Raw genomic sequence first — 18,312 nt, 5'->3', positions numbered from 1 at the left:
CGTAGCAAAAAAAGGCACATGCAACCATCACCCACGTGAAGCAACAGACTTGGCAGGGTAAGAGAAAAGCTTTATAAGACAGTAACTCTTGTCCATCAAGGAATACCTTTCCTGTAAGCTGTAAGTTGGAGGCTCACAAATCTATGTCTGCACAGCAGCTTTAATGAAGTTTATCTGTAGATGAAGAGGTCATTTCTACTGAAGACCTTTCTAAGGGGCAATAGAGCCTAATTCATAAAAATGGGAATAATAAAGCGAGGACACTCATCCCCCCCAAACAACATACGTTTGTGTGTTCATAATAAATAACATTTCTTTTGAAATGTACTGTGTTCACACATGCTCAGATTATTTACCAAGCTTTCCTGAAGTACTGCTTGATTTCAAAATCAAAAAGAGATTGATAGCACATGTCTCCTTTAAAGCCTTGTGGATTGTTTTTGTTGGTCTTTTTTTTCCTCTTGTATCATATTCTATCTCTTAATGTGTGTTTTGGTTACATGTATCAGCAGAGAGTTTATAGGCAGGTGAGGAATACCAGTAGTTGCCTCATAGGCTGGACAGTATCAAATCCAGACTAGAAATAAAATACAGAACTTTCAGTGATAGTGGTTAACAACTGGAACAGTGAATCAAGCTCTGTAATCATAACTTTTAAATGAAATCTGTGTTTATTTCTAAAACATTTGCTCAGATATTCAACAAGAGCATTAATTCAGGGAATTTTTGTACTCCTGTGACATGAGCTGCTACACAGATGATTGTGGTGGGCTCTTCCAGCTTTAAAATCTGTAACTAAATCTAATTCTTACTGTCTTCCCTAAGTGCTGCTGTCACTGCTGCAAAAATCTCGCTATTAAACTCACAGTAAAAAAAGCAAATGAAGGTTCTTGCAGCATGGAGTTGGAAAATTAAAATGTAATGCTTCTCTTGTGCTATCAAATAAATAGCATTAATAATATCTGTGCATACGAGCAATCTAGCAAGGGGAAATGTGTCCTGAAAAGAAATGTTTTTAATTTTTCTTTTAATACGCTTTTTGACAATTTAATTAGGATATGAAACAATTTCTGGATGAGGAGACACTGAATATATTTTAGCTTTTCAGTGTTTTTTTTCTTCAGTGTTCTTTTCTTTAAGATGGGGAGAGCATTATGGTTACTCATAAATTCCCAATTTTCTTGGGAGGAAGATGTGTGCTGAACTGTCATGCCAAACATAAAAAAAAAAAAGGGATGCAGAGCAATCCAGCAGGTAGTGGGCTCAAAACAAACTGGAGGTGGTATTTCTCACAGTGCATCAGCCAAATTGGCGTAAGATGAAAAATAGGTACAGCCTTAAGAGAAAACCATGTAATTTCCCTTTCAATTATTGATTGTGACACAATAAACTCAGGAAATCCCCAACCTGCTGGTTGCTGGAAGGGACCCACTTCTCAGACAAGAGGCATTTGTTCCAGCTCCAGGCAGATAAGGAATACTCCGGATCAGGCTTTATTGCTTTTTCCAGGGCGTGCAGGAGGAATGTGGTCGGCATTGGGCTGATCTGACTGGTTAGTTCTGCTTTTGAGCTTAGGCCTCGTGTTTGGTTTGTGCAGGGCTCTGATTCCTGAGCACGGAGATGACATTTATGATCCATTACCTAACGCTCTGCTGCAGCAATGACATTCTAGCAGTTCATAATTCTGAGCTAGAAATGAGCTCAATGAAATGGCCCAGGCAAAGGTGAAGGAGTGAGGTGTCGGGGTAGGTTTGGGTTGATTTGTTTTTTTTGTGGAGGGAGAGACTCAGTGTTTGGGGTTTGTTACTGTTGGGGGGTTCTCTTTTTTTTTTTTTTTTTTAATCAATTATGATAAAGTAGAATTAAAACTTATTATCAAAGTAATCTCTGACATTACAGTCTGTAAAGTTCTATTGGCGTGACCTGAAGCTTGTATTTGGTGTAGCAGTGAGTCATCTAAATGCCATTTCTAGTATTTAACAACTATTTAAAACATCCTGAGCCTTACAAGCACTTCATTAGCATTCTCCCTTCTGCAGTCCATGCACCATTCCCAGTTAAAAGCATCCCTCCCCTTCAAGCTCCCTTGGAAAGGGACAGCCTTGTGTCAGCTGTGCACTCGTAACCTTGACATCAAATACTTCACGAGGCCAAAAGAAATACTTAGAGTTATATTTTGCTACACTTACACCCTTTTGACCAATCTGTATTTTCAGCTTTACCATTGTAAAGTTCCACAGTGTTGTATGGAAAAAGGCATGTCCTGTTGTGTGAAAGCCAGGCAGTTGGTAAAACACTTGCAGCAGGCCATGTTACATCCCTCATAACCCAGGAAAGTTTTGTTCTGGATGAAGAGAAAGATTTCTCTTCCATTGTAAAACTTTAGTGATTCTGAAAAGGTAATAAATTTTCTACCTTGTTTTAAACTTTCTAGATTTATGTTGCACGATAAGCTCATGCCTTGCCCCAGTTCTTTTACTCTGGCCTTAACTGCACTAATATAAAGACAAGTTTTAAACAAGGTGACCTTGTTTGTAAAAACTTTTGATTTAGGAACAAATGAAACTGTTCCTTCCGTACAATTTGTGGCAATGCTGGAGACTGTAGCCAAGAAAGAAATTTAAACAATAGCATGCCAAAGCTTCAAAGCTGATGGCTGGGCAGCCTCAAAATGTGTGTTGTAAACTCTTTGGGGTATTTGGCTCTTCAGAAAGTCAGGAAAGCCAGAAAAACGTGCACACCCCTCACTCACGGACAACCAGGGAGTGGTGATGTGTTCAGAGACCTGTTTTGGTGGGAGGTGTCCCTGACCATGGCAGGGGGTTGGAACTGAGTGATCTTTAAGGGCCCTTCCAACCCAAAGCAGTCTGTGACTTTATGATTTCCCCCAGCATCTGCTGCTAAAATGTCCCCTTTCCTTACAGAAGCACATCCGGTTGCCGTTTCCAGAAGCAGTCATTTCAGCAGGACTACACACATTTAAAGACTGGCTTCTGTTTCATTTGGGACCATAAACCTCGTGTAGCTGGGAAATGGGAGACTACTCCAGGAAGGCAACCACCAGCCCTAAAGCTGTGTTGTTTCAGTCGTCACAGGGGACTGACAGGAGAGGGATATGTAAGGTCACGTCCCAGATTTCCAGAGCAACTTTATCGACATCAGTTGAGTGACTGCACATTTACATCACTGCGGGAGCTGAGATCAGGATCTGGCCCTTTGCCGATGAAATTCAGGAGGGAGCTGAGGAAAGTCTGTGTTAAATATAGACTAAGCGAACTGCAAAGCTCTGTTTATGTCATCAGAAAGCAGGGAGTAAGCCACGGGTGGAATCTGAGCATTCCCAAGCAGTACATCTGTAAATTAATTACCAGGGTCCACCAAAAGGAGGCAAAGGGAATGATGTAAGTCCCATGACTCACCAGGCTTTTATTCGTGTTGTAGGATGCTGTTTCCAGTGATGAGTGGCCTGGCAAAAGTGCAGCATCCACCTGGGAAGCAGAATGCAGGGATGTTCTGCCTTTTCCCTGAGGGGAAGGTGTGTTGAGGACAGGAGCATTCAGAAATGAACTGGGGGAGAAAGGAAATGCGGTTACAGTTCTTGGAAATACGTGGAGTATTGACTCTGTGTGTAGGCCAAAGCCTGCTTTGTTCCTACTGTCGTTGCAGCTATTAAGCTAAAAATAGGAGTTCCCAAAGCTGTTCTTTAGGCAGGCAATGTTTTCTGGCCTCGGGCCTAACTAGGAAGAGCACTGAATTGGACACCTCAAACTGCAACCTTCCTGGTTACTGGGAGCTCTGAGTCAAGGGTAAGCAGAAATGTAGCCTCCAACTAGGAAGAAATACCTTTGTCCAGCTAGGAAGAATTACCCTTTTAACACTTAGCTGACCTAGGAGTCAGAAGAACAGTTATAATATATTAGCACTTTGATCTACCTTTTCCTGCAAATTCTTCCCAAGATCTCATTTACCATTATTATTCGTGGTTCTCTGGAACTGGGAGCGAGATTCCCTCTCAGGATGAGTAGTGGCTCAAGGAATGAGAGTTGGCATCTTCCATCCTTGGCACACTGGAGCCGTGCCCAGTCTCCTCCTACACCACAAGGCTGTCACCTTTGCCAGGCAGCTGCACAAAGGGCCACTCAGGGCAGGGAAAGGAAGTAGAACACATGTTAACATTTGGGGAAAACATTTTTATCTGCGCTTCCAAAGTTGCTATCTTCCTGGGGTGTATTTCAAACACAGATGGTTTGGAAAGAGCCAAGTTAGACCCAAAACAACCCAAAAAGGGCACCTTTAACAGCCCCACCTTGACAGCAGGTAACTGCAGAGGAGCCTCCAAATGCAGCCATGCTCTCTGCACACATTTAATTAAATTAATTTGATGGCCTTAATACACACAGAGGCTGCATAACAAGTACTAAAAATACCTCCTTTCCTAATGGTGTGCTAAATTCAATTTCAACCAGTGTATATTTGAATTAATGTATTCAGTGCACTCGAGTTTAAATACCTATGGATGTTCTGGATTTTTTTTTTTCCCTGAGGGGAAAAAATACTTCCTCCAGCTTTCACAACTCTTCTGTTCCTTTCACTGAGCATCCTGAAGGGGCTGTATAAACCTTGGCTGCAATTCTTCAGCATCCACAAATATTTTCTTAAGTGGATTATTAATAGCACGTTATCTTCCAAGGCCTCTCTACATGAAGGCCAGTAGAGTATTTTGCTGACATAAGCCTACTTTTTTTTTTGTTGTTGTTGTTTTTTTTTTCAAAAGTGGAGGGGGAGAAAAAAAAAGGGGAAGCTTTGTCAAACCCCTAAAGAGAGAAGGTCAAGTTTATAGATGTCTGGTAGAGATTGCCCTGGGGTGTTTTCATTTGCAGCTGGGTGGTTACTAACAGGGCTCTGTGTGGCTAACTGGGCACTGGGAAGCTGCAAGCTCTCTTTTCCTCCTCTACCCCAATAACTGTGCTCTTTTGCATCTGCTTAATAATATATATTTTTTCTTACTTTTCAAACTATCTGAATTCCAAATTTCTGTTTTAAATGATTCTGTTGTTCTGCTCACTGACCTTGGTCACCTCCTGGGGAATGATCCCCTCTAGCCAGCCTCCTGCCAAGCTGAATACTTTGGATGTGTTGGAAATATCTTGATTCTCTAAGCAAAATCATATATGACTAGTTAAAGATAACTATATATAGATACCGTAATGCGTGGACTATATAATAACTATACCATGATAGCTGATATTTTAAAAGCAAATGGAAGAATTAATGAAAAATATATTTAACTACTAGAAAATACATATATACATGCAATCAGATATTTAGTAAAATGCTCTGATGCTTGACTGGGTTCAGGGTGCTACTACAGCTTACGTTAAAAGAGCATCGTAATTTGTTCTGCTAAAAGCAAAATAGCATCACTAATCTGATTTGCACTTTACCTTTTACAGGTGTAGGTTTCTACATATATTCTTTTGGTCTTGAAAGCGTGGGGAAAAGGCAGGAGAAAAAAATGGAACAGAGAATTCTTTTAAAGGGGATGTAATTTCAAGGAATGATAGAATGGTTTGGGTTGGAAGAGACTTCTAATTCCAACGCCCCTGATGTGGCCAGGGACAGTATATGAAAATTTCAGGGTTTCTTCAGTTTAAGATTTTGGATTTTTTTTTTCTTTTTTTAAAGAGCTTCAGTTTACGTGCTGTAAAGTTCCTCTGATTTCAGGAGATGTTCTTCCTCGGGGGTTAAACTCTGTAGGTGTTCCAGTGCAGATGCAATCTTATTGTATTACTTTTCAGGGTGGACAAGCCCTTACATCACACACTAAAATCCACTTTTACTTCCACTTTTACTTCTCTGCTGTATCATTGCAAATTTCAGCACAAGGCTTAGTTATTTCTGAATAGCTCTTTTTCAACGGAAATATCAGAGTGGGGGCACTTTTGTGCAGCCTGATGTGAGCAGAACCAGTTAGATTCAACCCAAATGAAAGTTTCCTCGAGGCAGCACGACTTGATTTTAATCCAGGCGGGATCCCAGAGGGATGCAGACAGGCAGTCCCTTGACAGGGACCAGCTGGAATTTAGCACAGAGAGAGTTGCAGGAACTGGAGGATTTGGTCCAAGCGGCTGTTTAAGAGTTAATGCTTTGTAAAACCCAGTTTGAGTGAAAGTTGTTCCTGTCATGCTGACTCACGCTAGACAAGTCAGACCTGCAGATTTACTTTAGTTCAGCCTAATCGTGCGTGAATGTAAGTTTGTGCTTGACTCAGTGTCTTCCAGGACGGGGTGAAGTTGCATTTTGCAACTGCAGCACATTCGTACTTTAACCCAAATTCTTAAAAATTGTTGTATTCTGCAAAGGCGCATTCCTGGCGTTTGCCACAGCCCCGCCAGAATTGGAGAGTTTGGGATTTGGGGCCGTTTTGTGGCTGCAAACAAATCCGGTACGTTCATACCTTCCAGATGTTTGTGGCCATGTCCGAGACACTTAAACCAATCAATATTTGGGGGGGGGGAGAGGGTGTAGGACCACCTCGCTCTGGGGGGCGGCTGGCGGGGCGGGGTAGGGGGGCTCTCCTCTGGGATGCGGGGGGCGGGCGAGGGAAGAGGAGGAGATGCGGGGAGAGGGGAGGAGAGGGAAGGGGAGAAAGAAGTTGCAGGCAGGGGCAGGAGGCAGGATTGCGGAGGGGGGCGGTCAGGGGCTGTGGGCGCTCCGAGGCCGGGGTACCCGCGTCCTCCGGCGGGCCCGGGGTGTCCCTGTCCTCCGGCGGGGCCGGGAGCCCCCGGGGGCGGGGGCGAGGGGAGGGAGGAGGAGGAGGAGGGCGGAGGGAGCGGCTCGGGCCGGCAGCGCCGGCGGGGGCGGGCGGGGGGCGGCACGTCCCGACCCGTCCCATCCCATCCCGGTGCCGTCCCGTCCCGGGGCTCCCCGGCTCGCCCCGCCATGGGCACCGGCCCCGGGACGGGCTGGCAGCGGCGCCCCGGCGCGGGGCCGGGGGCGGGCCGAGGGTGCTGTGACCCCCGGCGGGGCCCTGCCCACCCGCCCGGCTCCGGCACCGGCTCCAGCGGCTGAAGTTGCCCAAGTTGGGGTGACTGCGATGTCCCCCGGGCGGCGGGACCCCTGACGGGCGCTGCCCGCCCCCGAGGCCGCCCGGCTTTGTTGGGATTTTGTTGGTTTGTTTCCTTCTCGCTGCTGTTTTCCTCCCGTCCCGCCGCGGTGGATGGCCCGCTGTGGGCGCCGCTGGCCGCGCCGCCCCTGCCCGGGCAGGATGGTGGCGGCGGTGCTGGCCGGGCTGTCCCTGCTCAGCCTCCTCACCTGCGGCTACCTGGCCTGGGGCAGCCGCCGCGCCGGCCCCGCCGGGACCCCGCTGGCAGAGGAGCCCGGGGCCGGCGCCCCCCGCTCGCAGCCGCACATCATCTTCATCCTGGCGGACGATCAGGGGTTCAGGGACGTGGGGTACCACGGGTCCGAGATCAGGACGCCCACGCTGGACAAGCTGGCTGCCGAAGGGGTCAAACTGGAGAACTACTATGTCCAGCCCATGTGCACGCCATCCAGAAGCCAATTGATCACTGGAAAGTAAGTTTGCTACTACTTCATCATTCACCTCTCCAGCCTAAACGCTGTCCCTGTCGGAAGGAGAATGGGTGACCCTGGGCGGTTCACCTCTGGGATATCCTGTGGGCAGACAGGAGCCCCTCTGGTTCGCTTAAAAACCTTCAATGAAACGGACTTGTAATACGTTTGAAATAGCCAAATAAAGCTGTCTCAGCGAGGCAGGAGGGTTCAGCACTGCGAGCTGCCCCGCAGAGCGCTGGAGCACGTTCATGGTTACAGCATCACTAACATACGTGCTACTTGTCAAGTTAACGTTGCTGTGGCTGGGGGGCGATCAGCTTCGCTTGGCTGGGTGATTTCCGAGGCACTTAAAGGAGGAGCCGTCTCGGGGAACTGCCAGCCTTGCCTTTTCTCCTCTGTGTTAGCTGCAGTTGCATCACGGGTCTCACTGACATTGACTTAAATGGGAGTTCTCTCCAAGGGTTATCCTGAATTTATGAGGTGGTTCCCCAGTGTGTCACGTGTGGAGGAGCGCAGGGAACCCGGACTCCCTCTCAGCATCCTCGTAGCTCTTGTCACTTTGCAAACCATTAGGAACTTTCCTCTTAAGCCACTGAAATAAGTGCCCGACCCAAATGGTGGAAGCAGTGGATTGGTATCCGTCAAATGGTGTTTATTGTGGTCTGTTAACTAAATAATCAACTACCCAACCTCAAGGCCTTCTTACATTAGAAGGTTAATGAGGATTAAGGGGGGGGGAGTGTATGCATTTGAACTGTAGGAACAATTTCCAGATAGCTCCAAGTGTGGACCTGTTTTACTCTGGAACGAAACTGCCTTGTTTCTGTTTAGCTTAACTCCCTTTGACAGGAGCAGGGAACTCTTAAAAGAGCGAAACATAATGAGAGGAAAAAAAGTTTATTTTCTCCTTTCCTAGAGCATAAACAGGAACAAGGCAATGTTAATATTACTGGTAAAAGAAACACATGTTAAATAAAACAAGCAACTGGCCTGCTTTCTTGCATCTGGTAGAGCTGGAGATAATTCCCAGTCTCGGTCTAGTTCCCAGACTTGCTGGACTGGGGAGATTTGCACGAAGAGCTGACAATGTTATCTAGAGCAAGAATGCAAGAATTCCACACAGGTTTTTGTTTGGGCTGGTTTTTTTTCTTTGTGCAGACCACGTCTCAGAAGTTATTTCGAGACACCTCCTCAGTCATTCACGGGAGCACAGTTGCCCTGCGGCAACTTAAAGCAGCAGCTTACAAGGGAAACGTGTATCAGGACAGCGTTTAACTGTTGTCTTTAAAGGCGTGCAGCCGCTGGGAGCCAGGAGCTCCGCCAGCAGCACGTAGCCAGCCAGCTTTCTGAGGACCGTGGTTTGGGAACCAGCGCTTTACAAAGGGAATGTCATGCTGCACTGGAATGACTCACGCAGCAGCTGGAGCGATGGGATGACCGGGTTCCAGGGGAACCAGGGTGCTACTCTGGCTCTTGGAGGCTGCAGAGGTTGTCTAAACACGAAAAAGAATGAAAGTCAAGAGTAGCTGTCAGTCAGTTTAACTATTTAGATCCTTCTCTAAATACAGTAAAAGGTAGGCAAGTTCTGAGGAATCCCGTTCTTTCCGCCAGGCGGAAACGGTTCTGCAAATCTGCCTACTTTGGGTTTGGAACCTTTTATAGGAAAAAAGAAATTCGCTTATACTTGGTTTTTATTTTCTTAGTCTGCTGTTCTAAAACCCTTAGAGCGTTGCTTTGGAGTTTTTTATGTTGTTCTACTTCAGGGAAAAAGGAGCGGCAGAGAGAAAGAACTGCCTCGCATGACTGAGAAATCAGGGAGGGATTGGCGAGGGGTTAATAGGCTGGGGAGAGTATTCACAAGGCAGACTCAGAGAATACTGTTTCCATTCTGGCTGAAGATAAATGCTTGTGATAACTGCTTTTAGTGCTTTCTCAGTAGAGGTACCTTATTTAAAATGCTAGGACTTGGAAACTTCTAATCCAGGACAAGTGCTGTTAGGTCTCCAGGCAGTTCCTCTGAGGCTTTCATAGGTAAAGAGACTCTTCCTTTGGTGTCTGTCCTGTGTGTGAATGAGCACAGGGAAGGAGGCTGGGAGTGACATGTTAAAAGGAAGAGGCAGAATTAGCTCCTTTTCCTGTCTGTGCTGAACCACAGTTGGTGAACTTGTCCATCCTGATCACTTCTTCTTCCCTCTGTTTGCCTTCTCATCCCTCGTGCTGGTTTGAGCAGGGCAGTGGCCTGTGTGTCCTCAGGAGGTTACTGACCTCTAATTAATTGTAGAAAGGCTCTAGGCATGTTTGGCTTTTTTTCTTTTTTTTCATTTCTCCCAGAGGGTATGATTGAACACAAATTGTCCTCCAGAGGAATTGTTTTGTGTGATACAGTATTTTTTGTGGTTGTTTTCCCCTTGTAAGTAACAGGTGTGCCTCAAAAACTAAATTTAAGCAGAACACAGCTTAAGAACTCTAAGACTACCTCTTAGCTCATCCATCAAAGAAATGAAAAAATAAACACATTTCCATTTTTTATGCTACTATCATTTACATAGAAGAACATAGAAATAGTGTCTGAGACTTCAAATCTTCAAGTTCTCCCTGCTAGGAAAAGGGAGGGGATAGATACTCAAGGATACCCACACAGCCATCTCCTTTTAAGTGAAGAATTATTGAAGCATAGTCAGACAGTTTTAAGAAATTCTGTAGGTTTACAACCAACAGGACAAGTATTCCTGTGAGACAAAGACTATGATGAACACCTGTTGGGGTAGGTGCCCCAATTCCACAGAGGGCATTATGCAGTGCAGTGGTATTTGCTGGAGCAATCCTTAATTTAGCAAAGGAATTTGAGAATTAACCCTGACTGATAAGAAGGGATCTAGATATAATAAGCCATAAATGTTTTTGGCATTTTGTAGGCAGCAGACACCTCTTTCCTCCTCTAAGCTCCCAGTTTTCTGCTGGCCATCAGACTTGTGACCTTAGGACAATTACATGCACTGGAATCCCTGTGGGCCACAGGAAGGTTCCTCAGGAATAGGGATCTCTCTCTGTAGGGATCAATGGACAGCTGGAGTTCCAGGTCACTGAGGAATCTGAACTCCCTTTTATGAGTCATGGAAGCCCTACACAAATCTCAGGAACGAGCTTTGCACAATGGATGGAATGTGGAGACGGAAGGTGCTGAGGAAATGTTGAAAGTCTAGGGAAATAAATCCTTTTTTCCCCTGGAATAAAGTGAGATATTCGCTCATCCAAAGCAGACAGATTGTATGATCAGTAAGCATAATCTGAGTGTTAATTTAGTATAAATAATTCTGTGTGTTACTCTGGAGGATCAGAGTTCTTGGTAAGCCTCCTCTTCCCCTGCCTCCTGGGTGCGCAGTGGTCCAACCTGCCGTCGCTCTGGGAAGGATCCAGCACAGTGGTGCGTGACTGGGAAGTTACCTGCTGTGCTCCAAGCTGGAATGAAGGGTCTCGGAGCCTGGACGGGATGCTGGGAAATGTATGTAACACTCCATTATACGTATTCCCTGTTCTGCAGTTAGGGAAATAGGAGGGCTGCACAATATCAGCCCCAAGTACCTGGAGGTGATCTGATACTTTATCTGCTCTGGAGTAAAGAGTCCTGGCAGTCATTGGTCCCGAGTTTAACTCTGATCAGTGTTTCCATTAAGAACCGGGATGATGAAATAAAACGTTCGGATTAAATACACCAGAAATGTGGGAGGGCCTGCCAGCATGAAGGGACTGTGGTGATATCCAACATCATCTTGGCGAATTAGAGAAACAACCTGGAAAAAAAGCAGAATTAAAGCCAGCAGTGATAAACAGAAGATACTCTGCTGAACCTTTACAAGCTGAGGATGGTGAGCACCTCCTTACACAGAGTTTCTTTAGAAAAGTAGCTGGAATTGTAGTGAATCATGCACTGAATATGAGGTCAACATGTCACGCAGCTACAAAAAAGGCAAACATCAGATGAGTTTGTGAGAACGGGGGAGCCTGGTAGGTTTGTGAGGCAGCCCTTCTGCTCCACAGCTGGAGCGCTTATGCCCAAACTTGGGCATCATTCTCCAAGAGCAACGTTGGAGAGTGTCCAGAGAAGGGTGATCTGATATCTCAGGGAGATAACTGTGGGGTAAAGATCAGAAGAAATGGAATTGTTTAGTCTAAAGAAGAGAATAATGAGAAGGCACGGGGTAAATCTCCAGTATTTTAAAAGCTGTGTGTGCAGTGTCGTGATGGGTGGTACCAGAAATGAGGGGCTTTCTGGAGTAGGGAAAACTTCACTTTAGATAACAGGGAAAACTCACAAGCTTAAAGGTTGTGAAACACTGGAATAGCCAGATTTGGGAAATTGCTGAGTTTTCTCATCAGCAGTCATTAAGAACAGGCAAGACAAATATGTCAGGAATGACATAATGTAGTTGGATCTGTCTTGGGGAAAAGGGTTGGACTGGATGGTGTCTCTTCCAGCTCGGATCCATCTGTGGCTCATTTGAAGTACAGATTAAGTACAGAAGGCATTCTGAGGGACAGTGTGCATGAAGGAGTGTTAAATGGTAGGAGTGATTTCAGCGTTCACTATAAGAAAGCACCGTGTGAAAGTTGTGCTTTAGTTTTCTCCTAGAAATTCCCGTTTTCCATATCCTCTTTTCTCTGGAATTTTTCAAGATTCCCCCCCCCCCCAGGGCTCATAACTCTTGCAGTATGTCATTTCTGCTGACTTCTTTCAGGACCGTGGGTGGGACTGCTGCCAAAGATGTTGAGGTATCTTTTTCCATGTTCATCTTCTGTCTTTCACTTAGGATGACATTGTCCATACATACATCTGCGTGCAGAACGCACAGAGAACAAATATTTAGATGCAAGAACTTCCTTTCCTTGTTTTGTTCTGCCTCTGTGCTCCCATCCAACAGAAAATTAGGTCCAGGTAGTGAGCTGCTCTGTGAGAAGTCTGTCCACATCACTGTAATTATTAATGTGCAAAGCAGCACGTGGAGGAGAGAGCTGGAAAGGAAACTCCTTGCAAACAAATACAACGTGGAGGAAGTAGCAAAGGGTAGGACAGGTTGTGGTAACTTTTTCTTGCATCACTTTCTGCCAGCATTTAAGAAACCTTGTTTGATGGTTTAGGGCCATTGCATAGGACAACCATAGTGTGAGCTGACATCTAAAACTAACTCTGTTGGGAAATCAGACTTTTGGTTTTCCGTGTCCGAATTATACACAGTGCAGGAAGTTAAAGCAACATTTGGAAATAAATTTAGAAAACCTGTGATTGTAGATGAACTCTGAGGAGTTTAAGGTACAGACTTTTATCCCGTGGTTTGGTTTTGTTGTGGGTTTTTTTAACTGTAAAAGAGAAATTCCATGGAAAGGTTAGGCTTAAAATAATTAAGGAATTTAGTTCATTCAGCATCATTCCTGATACATTTGTTTTGTACTCGATGCACCTCGCTGCCTGTAACAATAATTTGAATATTTGGACGAGTGGTAGCTCTGGACTCCTATTCAACTCTCCCTTTTCACTGTTGCTCTTCCTTCGTGAGGCCCTTTAAGTGAATCAAGATGGGGAAACTGAGATGGGTGTCTGAAAATAAAGCGGGAAATAAAAAGATGGGCTTCGCTTTCATTTAGACCAAATTAAATGGAACAAATTAAATTAATGTTTTTCATTTAAATGCTATACATTTCACAGGAAGATTTTCCAGATTTATGACCTAAAGGTTAGAAGAAGGGAATAATCTGTCTACTTTCTCTCTGTGATGCTTTTGTGGGTGATAACACCAGACCCAGGGGGTTGTTTTCATAATTTTTGTGTATCTGACTTCTGGGTTTGAGTTTTCTGCACCTTGGGTTTTAAATCAATCTGCGAGATTTCTTATTTTCCCTGCATTTATTGCCTTGTTTTGCCTTGAGTCCCAGTCAGATTTTCTATTCTGAGGTGAGTTTGCTCAGTTCTAGAACATCTGGTTCAGAATTAAGGGGATAATTTCACCAGCCTTCCTTTATTCCATTAATATAAAGAGCACAAGGCAAAGGAACATTGTTCCTGTGTGAGTGATCTGTGTAGGATGTGTTTGCTTTCTCTCTATGAGTAGTCTTTTTATCAAAGCTGCCCAATTTATTCGTTTTCTTACTTACAACACCTGGCTGGTGACTTCAATGTAAATGGGGAGGCTGAAATGAAAGATGAAGAGCTCAGAAAGAAACCGAGACAAGCCTAATGGGTAACAAATTTAAAGGATTAATATAAAAGATGTTTTAACCATTGAGGTCGGACTAAAATGGCTTTGTGGTCTGTGATGAAGTTGAAAAATTTTAAATAGGGAACTTCTTTGTACCTGCTGGCTCATAATAAGAAGGAAATTAAGCATGTTTCACTGTTCTAGCTCAACTGCAGCTGTAATATGTTAATTAGTGGTGTCAGCTATCACCTGCTTATTAATTCAGGCTCTTATCAACGTGTTAGCAAGCTCTATGTTGGAGGGACAGGATGTTGCCAGAGCTGGAAAACAAATCCGGGATAATTATATACATTTTAATACACTTCAAATACAAAATTATCTTCCTAAATGCATGTCTGCAGAGACTGTATTGGATAGGCATTAAAGTAGACATTATTAATATTATAGGTATGTTGTGGCCCCACAATGTTTCTTTTCAACCTTGGGGCAGAAAATTCCTGTATAGAAACCAAACTTATTCCTTACTTTGCTTGTGCTTAAACACCTGATTAATGTGAGGACATTTGTGCCATGGCAGCTTTCTCAATGTCGTGTAAATGCAACATTCTAACTACATTACTCTGACCTTCCTTTTTCCTTTTTTTTTTTTTTTTTTAATTGAAATATTAATTCAGCTTTTTGGAGCACGTTTTAATTCCAATACATCCATTTATCAGAACATTAACTGTTTTCTAGATAAATCTCTCGTGTCCATTTTCCCATTCACCCTGCTTTTATCTTCATTTATGCATTTTAAAACATTTCTTCCCTGAAAGAGAATTTTGCACCGTTACGAGATAACATTATGTAATTTTTCTTAGTGTTTATAGAACGCAAGTGGGTACCAAGGTACTGCTGTGGAGGCAAGCTCTGTGACAATAAGCTCTCATGAGAAATGAGTTCCCTTCTGCTTTGAAGAGGGAGAAAATTACAAATATGAAGAAACGCTATAATTTGAGGAAAATGTGAAGCTGGAGGGAGTGGAGAAAATTAGTCTCGGGGTAGGGAGAAGAAGTGTAGTATCTTTAGACTAAATATACTTTAATAGACACACTGGTGCCTCACAAATTGTGCCTCTCTGAATCCAATAAACTTTGTCAAAACAATATTTACCATCACATTTTATCTGCTTAGTTTCAGTTGTCATGTATCACAGTTGATAAAGTCATAGAAAACCGGGTTCCAGGGGACCCCTGGAGCTTCCTGAATTCCTGTCAATTTATATTACACAGCAGGGACGTGCTGACTTTATAAACTCTCTTTTGTTGTTTGTTTCCTCCTGGAAATGAAAAAATATTGCCAAGTATTCAAGAAATTGGAATCTTGACTATTAGGGAATTCCCTAACTGTACCAGATCGTGAATTTTAGTAAAGAAAACTGTTTCGTGAACTTCTTTATATTTAATATTTAAATTTTCTTTCTTTTTAAGGGCCAAGTGATGTAATTAGGGAGTTTGTTAACGACCACAGCATAATAGCAGCCCCTTCCTTAAGTGTTCCATGGGCCTGTTTTCAGGAGCCTTCAGAGGAAGCTCTTCTAGTTTTCTGGCTGATTTCTCTTAAAGCTGAAAATTTTGACTTTTGTATGTGCTTTACCACCATCATTCCAAGACAATTCTGATTTGCATTCTGCTTAAGCCTTAAATCTTAACTTATTTTATGGTTCTGATATGCAACAATAAAATTCCAGGTGGAGGGGAGAAGGAAGGAACAACTTACTTCTGTGTTGTTTCTCCCATTGAAGAAGTACTCTAGGCAAAAAAATAAAGTGTTTGGAGTGTTGGTGCTTGGCTCATGGCCCTCTCCATTCTCACCAGCTTCTGTTTCCATGTTTCCTGTATCCACTTGAAATTTGGGAGTGCTTCATCTGGTTGTAGAAACGCTTCTGCTTGCTCTGAGCTTTCCTAATGGCACATGACATCTCTGTCATGCGAAACACTGGCTCTTTCCCACTGGGAAAATGTGGCTGAATAGTGTATTTAATGTCTTCTGTTCTGACCTCAGGGCTCTGATCCGTGTTGTTCCCAGGAGCCAAGTGAGTTCCTTCAGCATCCTTTTGGTGCTCTGCCTACTCCTACTGAACGTGACCTGGAAGTACACTGGAGTTTAACAGCCTGAATTCCAGCTGTTATCTCCCACACTGCATTATCTTCACCAGTAAACTGATTTAATGGCTTTTTTTCATATATATATATGTGTAGATGTAGCTTTTCTTTTTGAGCCTTTAAAGTGCTTTTGAATCTGAAAAGCTGTAATGTCAAGATTACTCTTGTTACTCGGCTTTGTAACTGAGTCATACACTCTCACTTCAGGAGCAAAAGCATGTATTTTGCTACCATTATCCATGGTGACTCAGCTTAGGTAAGGCAAAATTAAGTTGGTGGGCTATTCTGCTTTGTTTTTCTCAATAAACAAGCTGCAGCCCGAGACATCTTAAAAGAAAAAAATCAGTGACACATTTCTATATGAAATTATTTCACCTCATTTGGGTTTGGGGGGAGGCTGGGGGGGTATTTCTGCACTCAACAAATTACTGATCTTCATAATAAATGTGTTTGGGGTCAGAGGCAGATAGGCCTGGGATTTAGAAGATGAGACCATTTATTAACTTGACCCGGTCGCCAGTTCCTTCCACGATGTCCCGTCCCTCTCAGGGAAAACCACTGGAAATTATTATATCCATGGTAATGCTGGTTCTCTGTGCAACACTTCCCTCCCATCCTTCTTTCAGGTCATCCCAGAATTAGTTTTAAACCCTTGGAGCCTCCCAAACCTCTTCCTGGATACCAGCCCACCAGGATGTCCTTTTGGAGTCCTCTCTCTGCTTCCAAGGCCAATCAATTTGGCTGCCCAGACCTAAATCCATTCTCTTCATTTTTCTTTTATCCTGTTTCTGGCATCAAGCAGAGGAAGAGCCAAACCAAGTCTTTTCCTCAAGAAAGAATTGTCTCTCCTTTAGTTCTCTAATTCTTCAGGCAATTTTGGCTGAGCAGCCTTGATGTATTGTTCAGATACCATGAGAATTCATGTTCCTGTTAATCAGTTACTGGTGTGCACAAAGCTTTTGTATCCATAAGGAAAGAATATTTATACTTGCCTTATCAGCGTATTTTAAGACTGGATTAATTAGAGTTGATCACAGTAGTAAACACACTTTGCAGAGTTTCATAGGTAATATTCCATTCACAGTTCTGACAATATTTTAAGATGGTTTAAAAGCCTGTTGTCAAAGGAGGTTTTCTAGTTAATACTTAATTTGTACCCTGTAGCTTTCCATCAGTGTTATATTTTAAAACTGGAAGAAAAAAAGTGATACTAACAGGGAGAAGAAGGAACTTTACGAAGTTTGAGTTACTCCTAAGAGTGTTTGGAAAGGAAAACAAACCCAAGGCAGTTGGATAGAGTTCAGGGATTTCTAATTAGACATGACAGGATATGATATGCGATGTGATATGATGTATAGGCAAGATTATTCTCCTTTCAAGTTCACCCTTTATTCAAACCAAACGGTGCTTCCCTGATTTACTACCAGCCCTGGAATGTAGTTCTCTGCTACTGCCAGCTTGTCCTAGCAGTGCAGGGAAATTTGTTACACTGGGGTTTGCCAGCTGAGATGGGAACAAGGTGTTTTTGGGGAAGCAGATGTTCTCTGTCCGACTGCAGCGTCCCGGGCTCCGCGACGGCTCCTGCGCGAGGCTTTGTGCTGAGGGGAACAAATTACCCACTGTGCTGCTCGGGCTGGTGTCTCAGCTGATCCCTGGGCATCCAGTCCTTCCTCTGCACTGCACAGAGGGCCGTGGTGAAGAGAATCCCAGCTGGGCTGACTGGCTGGTGTTCTCTGCACAGTTCCCTTTATTTTCCTGAATGGCCGCTGGCTGCTTTCTGGCCAGTCAGGAATGCAGGGAACAAACTGGCACTTGCTGCTTTGCATCTGCTTTATATCTAGAAAACAGTGATTTTAGAAATCTTAATAAATTGCCTAGTCCATCCTTCTTCAGGAAATCATTAAAAGTATTATTAAAATATGCTTGTCCCTAAAAAACTTTCAACAAAGATTTGCACATTTTCCCCAAGCGGTCTTAGCTATGATTTTGGTTGTAGAGCTTTTAAATTGTCTAAATTCCATCTTTTTCACTGTAGTTTAAGCCTCTGATGTCTTGGCAGTTTTCAAGTGAAGAATTAACTTTGCTACAAAAAGGTGATAAATCTCCTGTCCATCTATTATCACATCTCTGCCTTTCCCTTCTCCAGCCTGAGTGAGATCAGTTCTTTCCATCTTTCCACACAGATCTTGGTTTATACAACTCTGATGGCTCTCAATGTTCTCCTCTGGACTTTTTATATCTGGGCTTATTTTTTATTGGAAAGTGACACAATGTTCCAGTTAAAGTTTGACCAGTCCCCCTCAATATTTTCTTCTAAATCCCAAAGTTCCTAAAATATTTTCACAGTTGAGTAATTGGAAGGCAGTACATCATCTCCTTTACTGGCAGGAATTTACCTC

General features: G+C 43.7%; 1 protein-coding gene across 1 annotated transcript in view; it reads left to right on the top strand.

The window, feature by feature from the left end:
- Positions 1 to 7,204: 7,204 nt before the first annotated feature.
- Positions 7,205 to 18,312, top strand: part of ARSJ (arylsulfatase family member J) — a 32,166-nt gene continuing 21,058 nt past the window's right edge. The window contains exon 1 of the mRNA XM_027659060.1: positions 7,205 to 7,578. Coding sequence (XP_027514861.1) covers positions 7,220 to 7,578 — 359 coding nt within the window. The 5' untranslated portion in view covers positions 7,205 to 7,219. The remainder of the gene's footprint in view (positions 7,579 to 18,312) is intronic.

The sequence above is a fragment of the Corapipo altera genome, unplaced genomic scaffold (genome assembly GCF_003945725.1).
Source record: "Corapipo altera isolate COAL_440 unplaced genomic scaffold, ASM394572v1 255, whole genome shotgun sequence".
Taxonomy (NCBI): domain Eukaryota; kingdom Metazoa; phylum Chordata; class Aves; order Passeriformes; family Pipridae; genus Corapipo; species Corapipo altera.
This window is presented reverse-complemented; position numbering and strand designations above follow the sequence as displayed.